The following is an 11,056-nucleotide window of genomic DNA, read 5'->3' on the forward strand; positions in this document are numbered from 1 at the left end:
GATAGATTTGGGTCCTGAGTTACAGGCAGCTAGATTTGGGTCCTGAGTTACAGGCAGCTAGATTTGGGTCCTGAGCTACAGGCAGTTAGATTTGGGTCCTGAGCTACAGGCAGATAGATTTGGGTCCTGAGTTACAGGCAGCTAGATTTGGGTCCTGAGCGACAGGCAGTTAGATTTGGGTCCTGCGCTACTGGCAGTTAGTTAGATTTGGGTCCTGAGCTACAGGCAGTTAGATTTGGGTCCTGCGCTACAGGCAGCTAGATTTGGGTCCTGAGCGACAGGCAGTTAGATTTGGGTCCTGAGTTACAGGCAGTTAGATTTGGGTCCTGAGTTACAGGCAGTTAGATTTGGGTCCTGAGCTACAGGCAGTTAGACTTGGGTCCTGAGCTACAGGCAGTTAGATTTGGGTCCTGAGCTACAGGCAGTTAGTTAGATTTGGGTCCTGAGCTACAGGCAGTTAGATTTGGGTCCTGAGTTACAGGCAGTTAGATTTGGGTCCTGAGCTACAGGCAGTTAGATTTGGGTCCTGAGCTACAGGCAGTTAGATTTGGGTCCTGAGCTACAGGCAGTTAGATTTGGGTCCTGAGCTACTGGCAGTTAGATTTGGGTCCTGAGCTGGGGGTAAGTTAGATTTGGGTCCTGAGCTACAGACAGTTAGATTTGGGTCCTGAGCTGCAGGCAGTTAGATTTGGGTCCTGAGCTACAGACAGTTAGACTTGGGTCCTGAGCTACAGACAGTTAGATTTGGGTCCTGAGCTACAGGCAGTTAGATTTGGGTCCTGAGCTGGGGGTAAGTTAGATTTGGGTCCTGAGCTACAGGCAGTTAGATTTGGGTCCTGAGCTGGGGGTAAGTTAGATTTGGGTCCTGAGCTACAGGCAGTTAGATTTGGGTCCTGAGCTGGGGTAAGTTAGATTTGGGTCCTGAGCTACAGGCAGTTAGATTTGGGTCCTGAGCTACAGGCAGTTAGATTTGGGTCCTGAGCTGGGGGTAAGTTAGATTTGGGTCCTGAGCTACAGGCAGTTAGATTTGGGTCCTGAGCTGGGAGTAAGTTAGATTTGGGTCCTGAGCTACAGGCAGTTAGATTTGGGTCCTGAGCTACAGGCAGTTAGATTTGGGTCCTGAGCTACAGACAGTTAGATTTGGGTCCTGAGCTACAGGCAGTTAGATTTGGGTCCTGAGCTACAGGCAGTTAGATTTGGGTCCTGAGCTACAGGCAGTTAGATTTGGGTCCTGAGCTACAGGCAGTTAGATTTGGGTCCTGAGCTACAGGCAGTTAGATTTGGGTCCTGAGCTACAGACAGTTAGATTTGGGTCCTGAGCTGCAGGCAGTTAGATTTGGGTCCTGAGCTACAGACAGTTAGATTTGGGTCCTGAGCTACAGGCAGTTAGATTTGGGTCCTGAGCTACAGACAGTTAGATTTGGGTCCTGAGCTACAGACAGTTAGATTTGGGTACGTAATTTTAGGCAGAAATTGAAAACTAATTTGGAAAACTGTAGAAAGTTGAGTGAAGTTCAATCTCGCGCTTCTCTGCAGAGGCAGATTTTGACCAGAACCCCAGGAACATTAATCGGGACCCCAGGTTCTACCTCAGATATCCTCAGCTCAGAGGGAACATTAATCGGGACCCCAGGTTCTACCTCAGATATCCTCAGCTCAGAGGGAGCATTGACTGGAACCCCAGGTTCTACCTCAGATGTCCTCAGCTCAGAGGGAGCATTGACTGGAACCCCAGGTTCTACCTCAGATATCCTCAGCTCAGAGGGAACATTGACTGGAACCCCAGGTTCTACCTCAGATATCCTCAGCTCAGAGGGAGCATTGACTGGAACCCCAGGTTCTACCTCAGATATCCTCAGCTCAGAGGGAATGTTGACTGGAACCCCAGGTTCTACTTCAGATATCCTCAGCTCAGAGGGAGCATTGACTGGAACCCCAGGTTCTACCTCAGATGTCCTCAGCTCAGAGGGAGCATTGACTGGAACCCCAGGTTCTACCTCACATATCCTCAGCTCAGAGGGAACATTGACTGGAACCCCAGGTTCTACCTCAGATATCCTCAGCTCAGAGGGAGCGTTGACTGGAACCCCAGGTTCTACCTCAGATATCCTCAGCTCAGAGGGAACATTGACTGGAACCCCAGGTTCTACCTCAGATATCCTCAGCTCAGAGGGAATGTTGACTGGAACCCCAGGTTCTACTTCAGATATCCTCAGCTCAGAGGGAGCATTGACTGGAACCCCAGGTTCTACCTCAGATATCCTCAGCTCAGAGGGAATGTTGACTGGAACCCCAGGTTCTACTTCAGATATCCTCAGCTCAGAGGAGCATTGACTGGAACCCCAGGTTCTACCTCAGATGTCCTCAGCTCAGAGGGAGCATTGACTGGAACCCCAGGTTCTACCTCAGATATCCTCAGCTCAGAGGGAACATTGACTGGAACCCCAGGTTCTACCTCAGATATCCTCAGCTCAGAGGGAGCGTTGACTGGAACCCCAGGTTCTACCTCAGATATCCTCAGCTCAGAGGGAACATTGACTGGAACCCCAGGTTCTACCTCAGATATCCTCAGCTCAGAGGGAATGTTGACTGGAACCCCAGGTTCTACTTCAGATATCCTCAGCTCAGAGGGAACATTGTCTGGAACCCCAGGTTCTACCTCAGATGTCCTCAGCTCAGAGGGAACATTGTCTGGAACCCCAGGTTCTACCTCAGATGTCCTCAGCTCAGAGGGAACGTTGACTGGAACCCCAGGTTCTACCTCAGATATCCTCAGCTCAGAGGGAACATTGACTGGAACCCCAGGTTCTACCTCAGATATCCTCAGCTCAGAGGGAGCATTGACTGGAACCCCAGGTTCTACCTCAGATATCCTCAGCTCAGAGGGAGCATTGACTGGAACCCCAGGTTCTACCTCAGATATCCTCAGCTCAGAGGGAACGTTGACTGGAACCCCAGGTTCTACCTCAGATGTCCTCAGCTCAGAGGGAGCATTGACTGGAACCCCAGGTTCTACCTCAGATGTCCTCAGCTCAGAGGGAACGTTGACTGGAACCCCAGGTTCTACCTCAGATGTCCTCAGCTCAGAGGGAGCATTGACTGGAACCCCAGGTTCTACCTCAGATATCCTCAGCTCAGAGGGAACGTTGACTGGAACCCCAGGTTCTACCTCAGATGTCCTCAGCTCAGAGGGAGCATTGACTGGAACCCCAGGTTCTACCTCAGATATCCTCAGCTCAGAGGGAACGTTGACTGGAACCCCAGGTTCTACCTCAGATGTCCTCAGCTCAGAGGGAGCATTGACTGGAACCCCAGGTTCTACCTCAGATATCCTCAGCTCAGAGGGAGCATTGACTGGAACCCCAGGTTCTACCTCAGATGTCCTCAGCTCAGAGGGAACGTTGACTGGAACCCCAGGTTCTACCTCAGATATCCTCCGCTCAGAGGGAGCATTGACTGGAACCCCAGGTTCTACCTCAGTTATCCTCAGCTCAGAGGGAGCATTGACTGGAACCCCAGGTTCTACCTCAGATGTCCTCAGCTCAGAGGGAGCATTGACTGGAACCCCAGGTTCTACCTCAGATATCCTCAGCTCAGAGGGAGCATTGACTGGAACCCCAGGTTCTACCTCAGATATCCTCAGCTCAGAGGGAGCATTGACTGGAACCCCAGGTTCTACCTCAGATATTAGATGATGATCCATGTTGCAGTCTTTCTTTTCCCTTTAGATGAGTAGTTCTTCGTAATTATGTTGCTCTATGACATGATAACAGGAATTAAAACAAACCCAATCAACACTGCAACACAGACATACTGCACAGGTTTCAAGATAAACAGTGCAGTGTTGAGAGAGCTGTCTGAGACATTATCAAAGACGTACTGTACAGGTTTCAAGATAAACAGTGCAGTGTTGAGAGAGCTGTCTGAGACATTATCAAAGACGTACTGTACAGGTATTTAACATAAACAGTGCAGTGTTGAGAGAGCTGTCTGAGACATTATCAAAGACGTACTGTACAGGTATTTAACATAAACAATGATGAGAGAACTGCTACTCGCAGACAACACTGTTCGCTCAGTGCCCTACCCTGTCTTTGCCCCTGCCCTGTTCCCTGTTCCCTGCCCTGTCCTGCCCTGTTCCCTGTTCCCTGCCCTGTTCCCTGCCCTGTTCCCTGTTCCCTGCCCTGTTCCCTGCCCTGTTCCATGTTCCCTGCCCTGTTCCCTGTTCCCTGCCCTGTTCCCTGCCCTGTTCCCTGCTCTGTTCCCTGCTCTGTTCCCTGCTCTGTTCCCTGCTCTGTTCCCTGCCCTGTTCCCTGCCCTGTTCCCTGTTCCCTGCCCTGTTCCCTGTTCCCTGCCCTGTTCCCTGCCCTGTTCCCTGCTCTGTTCCCTGCTCTGTTCCCTGCTCTGTTCCCTGCTCTGTTCCCTGCCCTGTTCCCTGTTCCCTGCCCTGTTCCCTGCCCTGTTCCCTGCCCTGTTCCCTGCTCTGTTCCCTGCTCTGTTCCCTACCCTGTTCCCTGCCCTGTTCCCTGCTCTGTTCCCTGCCCTGTTCCCTGCCCTGTTCCCTACCCTGTTCCCTGCCCTGTTCCCTGCTCTGTTCCCTGCTCTGTTCCCTGCTCTCTTCCCTACCCTGTTCCCTGCTCTGTTCCCTGCTCTGTTCCCTACCCTGTTCCCTGCCCTGTTCCCTGCTCTGTTCCCTGCTCTGTTCCCTGCCCTGTTCCCTACCCTGTTCCCTGCCCTGTTCCCTGCTCTGTTCCCTGCTCTGTTCCCTGCCCTGTTCCCTACCCTGTTCCCTGCTCTGTTCCCTGCTCTGTTCCCTGCCCTGTTCCCTGCTCTGTTCCTGCCCTGTTCCCTGCTCTGTTCCCTGCTCTGTTCCCTACCCTGTTCCCTGCTCTGTTCCCTGCCCTGTTCCCTACCCTGTTCCCTGCTCTGTTCCCTGCTCTGTTCCCTGCTCTGTTCCCTGCCCTGTTCCCTGCTCTGTTCCCTGCTCTCTTCCCTACCCTGGTCCCTACCCTGTTCCCTGCTCTGTTCCCTACCCTGTTCCCTGCCCTGTTCCCTGCTCTGTTCCCTGCCCTGTTCCCTGCTCTGTTCCCTGCTCTCTTCCCTACCCTGTTCCCTACCCTGTTCCCTGCCCTGTTCCCTGCTCTGTTCCCTGCCCTGTTCCCTACCCTGTTCCCTGCCCTGTTCCCTGCTCTGTTCCCTGCTCTGTTCCCTGCTCTGTTCCCTGCCCTGTTCCCTGCCCTGTTCCCTACCCTGTTCCCTGCTCTGTTCCCTGCTCTCTTCCCTACCCTGTTCCCTACCCTGTTCCCTGCCCTGTTCCCTGTTCCCTGCTCTGTTCCCTGCCCTGTTCCCTACCCTGTTCCCTGCTCTGTTCCCTGCCCTGTTCCCTACCCTGTTCCCTGCTCTGTTCCCTGCTCTCTTCCCTACCCTGTTCCCTACCCTGTTCCCTGCCCTGTTCCCTGTTCCCTACCCTGTTCCCTGCTCTGTTCCCTGCTCTCTTCCCTACCCTGTTCCCTGTTCCCTGCCCTGTTCCCTGTTCCCTGTTCAGTTCCCTGCCCTGTTCACTGCTCCGTTCCCTGCCCTGTTCCCTGCTCTGTTCCCTGTTCCCTGCTCTGTTCCCTGCCCTGTTCCCTGTTCCCTGCCCTGTTCCCTGCCCTGTTCCCCGTTCCCTGCCCTGTTCCCTGCTCTGTTCCCTGTTCCCTGCTCTGTTCCCTGCCCTGTTCCCTGTTCCCTGCCCTGTTCCCTGCCATGTTCCCTGCCCTGTTCCCTGCTCTGTTCCCTGCCCTGTTCCCTGCTCTGTTCCCTGCTCTGTTCCCTACCCTGTTCCCTGCCCTGTTCCCTGCTCTGTTCCCTGCCCTGTTCCCTGCCCTGTTCACTGCTCCGTTCCCTGCCCTGTTCCCTACTCTGTTCCCTACCCTGTTCCCTGCCCTGTTCCCTGCTCTGTTCCCTGCTCTGTTCCCTACCCTGTTCCCTGCTCTGTTCCCTGCCCTGTTCCCTACCCTGTTCCCTGCTCTGTTCCCTGCTCTGTTCCCTGCTCTGTTCCCTGCCCTGTTCCCTGCTCTGTTCCCTGCTCTCTTCCCTGCTCTGTTCCCTGTGCTGTTCCCTGCTCTGTTCTCTGCTCTGTTCCCTGCCCTGTTCCCTGCTCTGTTCCCTGCCCTGTTCCCTGCCCTGTTCCCTGCCCTGTTCCCTGCCCTGTTCACTGCTCTGTTCCCTGCCCTGTTTCCTGCCCTGTTCCCTGCCCTGTTCCCTGCCCTGTTCCCTGCCCTGTTCCCTGCCCTGTTCCCTGCCCTGTTCACTGCTCTGTTCCCTGCCCTGTTCACTGCTCCGTTCCCTGCTCTGTTCCCTGCTCTGTTCCCTGTTCCCTGCTCTGTTCCCTGCTCTGTTCCCTGTTCCCTGCTCTGTTCCCTGTTCCCTGCCCTGTTCCCTGCTCTGTTCCCTGTTCCCTGCTCTGTTCCCTGCCCTGTTCCCTGCCCTGTTCCCTGCCCTGTTCACTGCTCCGTTCCCTGCTCTGTTCCCTGCTCTGTTCCCTGCTCTGTTCCCTGTTCCCTGCTCTGTTCCCTGCTCTGTTCCCTGTTCCCTGCTCTGTTCCCTGCTCTGTTCCCTGCTCTGTTCCTGCTCTGTTCCCTGTTCCTGCTCTGTTCCCTGCTCTGTTCCTGTTCTGCTCTGTTCCTGCTCTGTTCCCTGCTCTGTTCCCTGCCCTGTTCACTGCTCCGTTCCCTGCTCTGTTCCCTGCTCTGTTCCTGCTCTGTTCCCTGCTCTGTTCCTGTTCCTGCTCTGTTCCCTGCTCTGTTCCCTGTTCCCTGCTCTGTTCCCTGCTCTGTTCCCTGCTCTGTTCCCTGCTCTGTTCCCTGTTCCTGCTCTGTTCCCTGCTCTGTTCCCTGTTCCCTGCTCTGTTCCTGCTCTGTTCCCTGTTCCCTGCTCTGTTCCCTGCTCTGTTCCCTGCTCTCTTCCCTACCCTGTTCCCTGTTCCCTGCTCTGTTCCCTGCTCTGTTCCCTGCCCTGTTCCCTGTTCAGTTCCCTACCCTGTTCCCTGCCCTGTTCCCTGCTCTGTTCCCTACTCTGTTCCCTACCCTGTTCCCTACCCTGTTCACTGCTCCGTTCCCTGCCCTGTTCCCTGCTCTGTTCCCTGCTCTGTTCCCTGTGCTGTTCCCTGCTCTGTTCTCTGCTCTGTTCCCTGCCCTGTTCCCTGCTCTGTTCCCTGCCCTGTTCCCTGCCCTGTTCCCTGCCCTGTTCCCTGCCCTGTTCACTGCTCTGTTCCCTGCCCTGTTTCCTGCCCTGTTCCCTGCCCTGTTCACTGCTCCGTTCCCTGCTCTGTTCCCTGCTCTGTTCCCTGTTCCCTGCTCTGTTCCCTGCTCTGTTCCCTGTTCCCTGCTCTGTTCCCTGCCCTGTTCCCTGCTCTGTTCCCTGCCCTGTTCCCTGCCCTGTTCCCTGCCCTGTTCACTGCTCCGTTCCCTGCTCTGTTCCCTGCTCTGTTCCCTGCTCTGTTCCCTGTTCCCTGCTCTGTTCCCTGCTCTGTTCCCTGTTCCCTGCTCTGTTCCCTGCTCTGTTCCCTGCTCTGTTCCCTGCTCTGTTCCCTGCTCTGTTCCCTGCTCTGTTCCCTGTTCCCTGCTCTGTTCCCTGCTCTGTTCCCTGTTCCCTGCTCTGTTCCCTGCTCTGTTCCCTGCTCTGTTCCCTGCCCTGTTCACTGCTCTGTTCCCTGCTCTGTTCCCTGCTCTGTTCCCTGTTCCCTGCTCTGTTCCCTGCTCTGTTCCCTGTTCCCTGCTCTGTTCCCTGTTCCCTGCTCTGTTCCCTGCTCTGTTCCCTGCTCTCTTCCCTACCCTGTTCCCTGTTCCCTGCTCTGTTCCCTGCTCTGTTCCCTGCCCTGTTCCCTGTTCAGTTCCCTACCCTGTTCCCTGCCCTGTTCCCTGCCCTGTTCCCTGCCCTGTTCCCTGCTCTGTTCCCTGTTCCCTACCCTGTTCCCTGCTCTGTTCCCTGCTCTCTTCCCTACCCTGTTCCCTGCTCTCTTCCCTAGCCTGTTCCCTGCTCTGTTCCCTGCTCTGTTCCCTGCTCTGTTCCCTGCTCTGTTCCCTGCTCTGTTCCCTGTTCCCTACCCTGTTCCCTGCTCTCTTCCCTACCCTGTTCCCTACCCTGTTCCCTGCTCTGTTCCCTGCCCTGTTCCCTGCTCTGTTCCCTGCCCTGTTCCCTGTTCAGTTCCCTACCCTGTTCCCTACCCTGTTCCCTGCTCTGTTCCCTGCTCTCTTCCCTACCCTGTTCCCTGTTCCCTGCTCTGTTCCCTGCTCTGTTCCCTGCTCTGTTCCCTGCTCTGTTCCCTGTGCTGTTCCCTGCTCTGTTCTCTGCCCTGTTCCCTGCTCTGTTCCCTGCCCTGTTCCCTGCCCTGTTCCCTGCCCTGTTCCCTGCCCTGTTCCCTGCCCTGTTCTCTGCTCTGTTCCCTGCTCTGTACCCTACCCTGTTCCCTGCTCTGTTCCCTGCTCTGTTCCCTACCCTGTGTCCTACCCTGTTCTCTGCTCTGTTCCCTGCTCTGTTCCCTGCCCTGTTCCCTGCCCTGTTCTCTGCTCTGTTCCCTGCTCTGTTCCCTACCCTGTTCCCTGCTCTGTTCCCTGCTCTCTTCCCTACCCTGTGTCCTACCCTGTTCCCTGCTCTGTTCCTTGCCCTGTTCCCTGTTCCCTGCTCTGTTCCCTGCCCTGTTCCCTGTTCCCTGCTCTGTTCCTTGCCCTGTTCCCTGTTCCCTGCTCTCTTCCCTACCCTGTTCCCTGCCCTGTTCCCTGTTCCCTACCCTGTTCCCTGCTCTGTTCCCTGCTCTCTTCCCTACCCTGTTCCCTGTTCCCTGCCCTGTTCCCTGTTCCCTGTTCAGTTCCCTACCCTGTTCACTGCTCCGTTCCCTGCCCTGTTCCCTGCCCTGTTCCCTGCTCTGTTCCCTGCCCTGTTCCCTGCCCTGTTCCCTGCTCTGTTCCCTGCCCTGTTCCCTGCCCTGTTCCCTGCTCTGTTCCCTGCCCTGTTCCCTGCCCTGTTCCCTGCTCTGTTCCCTGTTCCCTGCTCTGTTCCCTGCCCTGTTCCCTGCTCTGTTCCCTGCCCTGTTCCCTGCTCTGTTCCCTGTTCCCTGCCCTGTTCCCTGCTCTGTTCCCTGCCCTGTTCCCTGCTCTGTTCCCTGTTCCCTGCCCTGTTCCCTGCTCTGTTCCCTGCTCTGTTCCCTGCTCTGTTCCCTGCTCTGTTCCCTGCCCTGTTCCCTGCTCTGTTCCCTGCTCTGTTCCCTGCTCTGTTCCCTGCCCTGTTCCCTGCTCTGTTCCCTGCCCTGTTCCCTGCTCTGTTCCCTGCTCTGTTCCCTGCTCTGTTCCCTGCCCTGTTCCCTGCTCTGTTCCCTGTTCCCTGCTCTGTTCCCTGCTCTGTTCCCTGCTCTGTTCCCTGCTCTGTTCCCTGCCCTGTTCCCTGCTCTGTTCCCTGCTCTGTTCCCTGTTCCCTGTTCAGTTCCCTCCCCTGTTCAATGCTCCGTTCCCTGCTCTGTTCCCTGCTCTGTTCCCTGCTCTGTTCCCTGCTCTGTTCCCTGCTCTGTTCCCTGCACTGTTCCCTGTGCTGTTCCCTGCTCTGTTCTCTGCCCTGTTCCCTGCTCTGTTCCCTGCCCTGTTCCCTGCCCTGTTCCCTGCCCTGTTCCCTGCCCTGTTCCCTGCCCTGTTCTCTGCTCTGTTCCCTGCTCTGTTCCCTACCCTGTTCCCTGCTCTGTTCCCTGCTCTGTTCCCTACCCTGTTCCCTGCTCTGTTCCCTGCTCTCTTCCCTACCCTGTGTCCTACCCTGTTCCCTGCTCTGTTCCTTGCCCTGTTCCCTGTTCCCTGCTCTGTTCCCTGCCCTGTTCCCTGTTCCCTGCTCTGTTCCTTGCCCTGTTCCCTGTTCCCTGCTCTCTTCCCTACCCTGTTCCCTGCCCTGTTCCCTGTTCCCTACCCTGTTCCCTGCTCTGTTCCCTGCTCTCTTCCCTACCCTGTTCCCTGTTCCCTGCCCTGTTCCCTGTTCCCTGCTCTGTTCCCTACCCTGTTCCCTGCTCTGTTCCCTGCTCTGTTCCCTGCTCTGTTCCCTGCTCTGTTCCCTGCCCTGTTCCCTGCTCTGTTCCCTGCTCTGTTCCCTACCCTGTTCCCTGCCCTGTTCCCTGCCCTGTTCCCTGTTCCCTGCTCTGTTCCCTGCTCTGTTCCCTGCTCTGTTCCCTGCCCTGTTCCCTGCTCTGTTCCCTGCCCTGTTCCCTGCTCTGTTCCCTGTTCCCTGCCCTGTTCCCTGCTCTGTTCCCTGCTCTGTTCCCTGCTCTGTTCCCTGCCCTGTTCCCTGCTCTGTTCCCTGCTCTGTTCCCTGTTCCCTGCTCTGTTCCCTGCTCTGTTCCCTGCCCTGTTCCCTGCTCTGTTCCCTGCTCTGTTCCCTGCCCTGTTCCCTGCTCTGTTCCCTGCTCTGTTCCCTGTTCCCTGTTCAGTTCCCTCCCCTGTTCAATGCTCCGTTCCCTGCTCTGTTCCCTGCTCTGTTCCCTGCTCTGTTCCCTGCTCTGTTCCCTGCTCTGTTCCCTGTGCTGTTCCCTGCTCTGTTCCCTGCTCTGTTCCCTGCTCTGTTCCCTGCCCTGTTCCCTGCTCTGTTCCCTGCCCTGTTCCCTGCCCTGTTCCCTGCCCTGTTCCCTGCCCTGTTCTCTGCTCTGTTCCCTGCTCTGTTCCCTACCCTGTTCCTGCTCTGTTCCCTGCTCTGTTCCCTACCCTGTTCCCTGCCCTGTTCCCTGCTCTGTTCCCTGCCCTGTTCCTGCCCTGTTCCCTGCTCTGTTCCCTGCTCTGTTCCCTACCCTGTTCCCTGCTCTGTTCCCTGCTCTGTTCCCTACCCTGTTCCTGCTCTGTTCCCTGCTCTCTTCCCTACCCTGTGTCCTACCCTGTTCCCTGCTCTGTTCCTTGCCCTGTTCCCTGTTCCCTGCTCTGTTCCCTGCCCTGTTCCCTGTTCCCTGCTCTGTTCCTTGCCCTGTTCCCTGTTCCCTGCTCTCTTCCCTACCCTGTTCCCTACCCTGTTCCCTGCCCTGTTCCCTGTTCCCTACCCTGTTCCCTGCTCTGTT

The 11,056-nt window shown here is 56.4% G+C and overlaps 1 protein-coding gene across 1 annotated transcript; it reads right to left on the minus strand.

Annotated features, from left to right (window-relative positions):
* Nucleotides 1–1,514: 1,514 nt before the first annotated feature.
* Nucleotides 1,515–3,703, minus strand: LOC135535743 (calphotin-like). Its single transcript, XM_064962170.1, has 2 exons — nt 2,354–3,703; nt 1,515–2,267 (listed from the first exon to the last, which is right to left on the minus strand). The coding sequence occupies exons 1-2, from the start codon at nt 3,701–3,703 to the stop codon at nt 1,515–1,517; spliced, it is 2,103 nt and encodes a 700-aa protein (XP_064818242.1).
* Nucleotides 3,704–11,056: the final 7,353 nt, after the last annotated feature.

This window comes from Oncorhynchus masou, unplaced genomic scaffold (assembly GCF_036934945.1).
Source record: "Oncorhynchus masou masou isolate Uvic2021 unplaced genomic scaffold, UVic_Omas_1.1 unplaced_scaffold_5081, whole genome shotgun sequence".
Taxonomy (NCBI): Eukaryota; Metazoa; Chordata; class Actinopteri; order Salmoniformes; family Salmonidae; genus Oncorhynchus; species Oncorhynchus masou.

Excerpts from the sequence above, each read along its gene's own strand:
- LOC135535743 (XM_064962170.1), bottom strand. The coding sequence starts at position 3,703 with ATGGATCATCATCTAATATCTGAGGTAGAACCTGGGGTTCCAGTCAAT. Across the intron at positions 2,268-2,353 it reads CTGAGCTGAGGACATCTGAG|CTGAGGATATCTGAGGTAGA; the intron begins GTAGAACCTGGG and ends ATTCCCTCTGAG.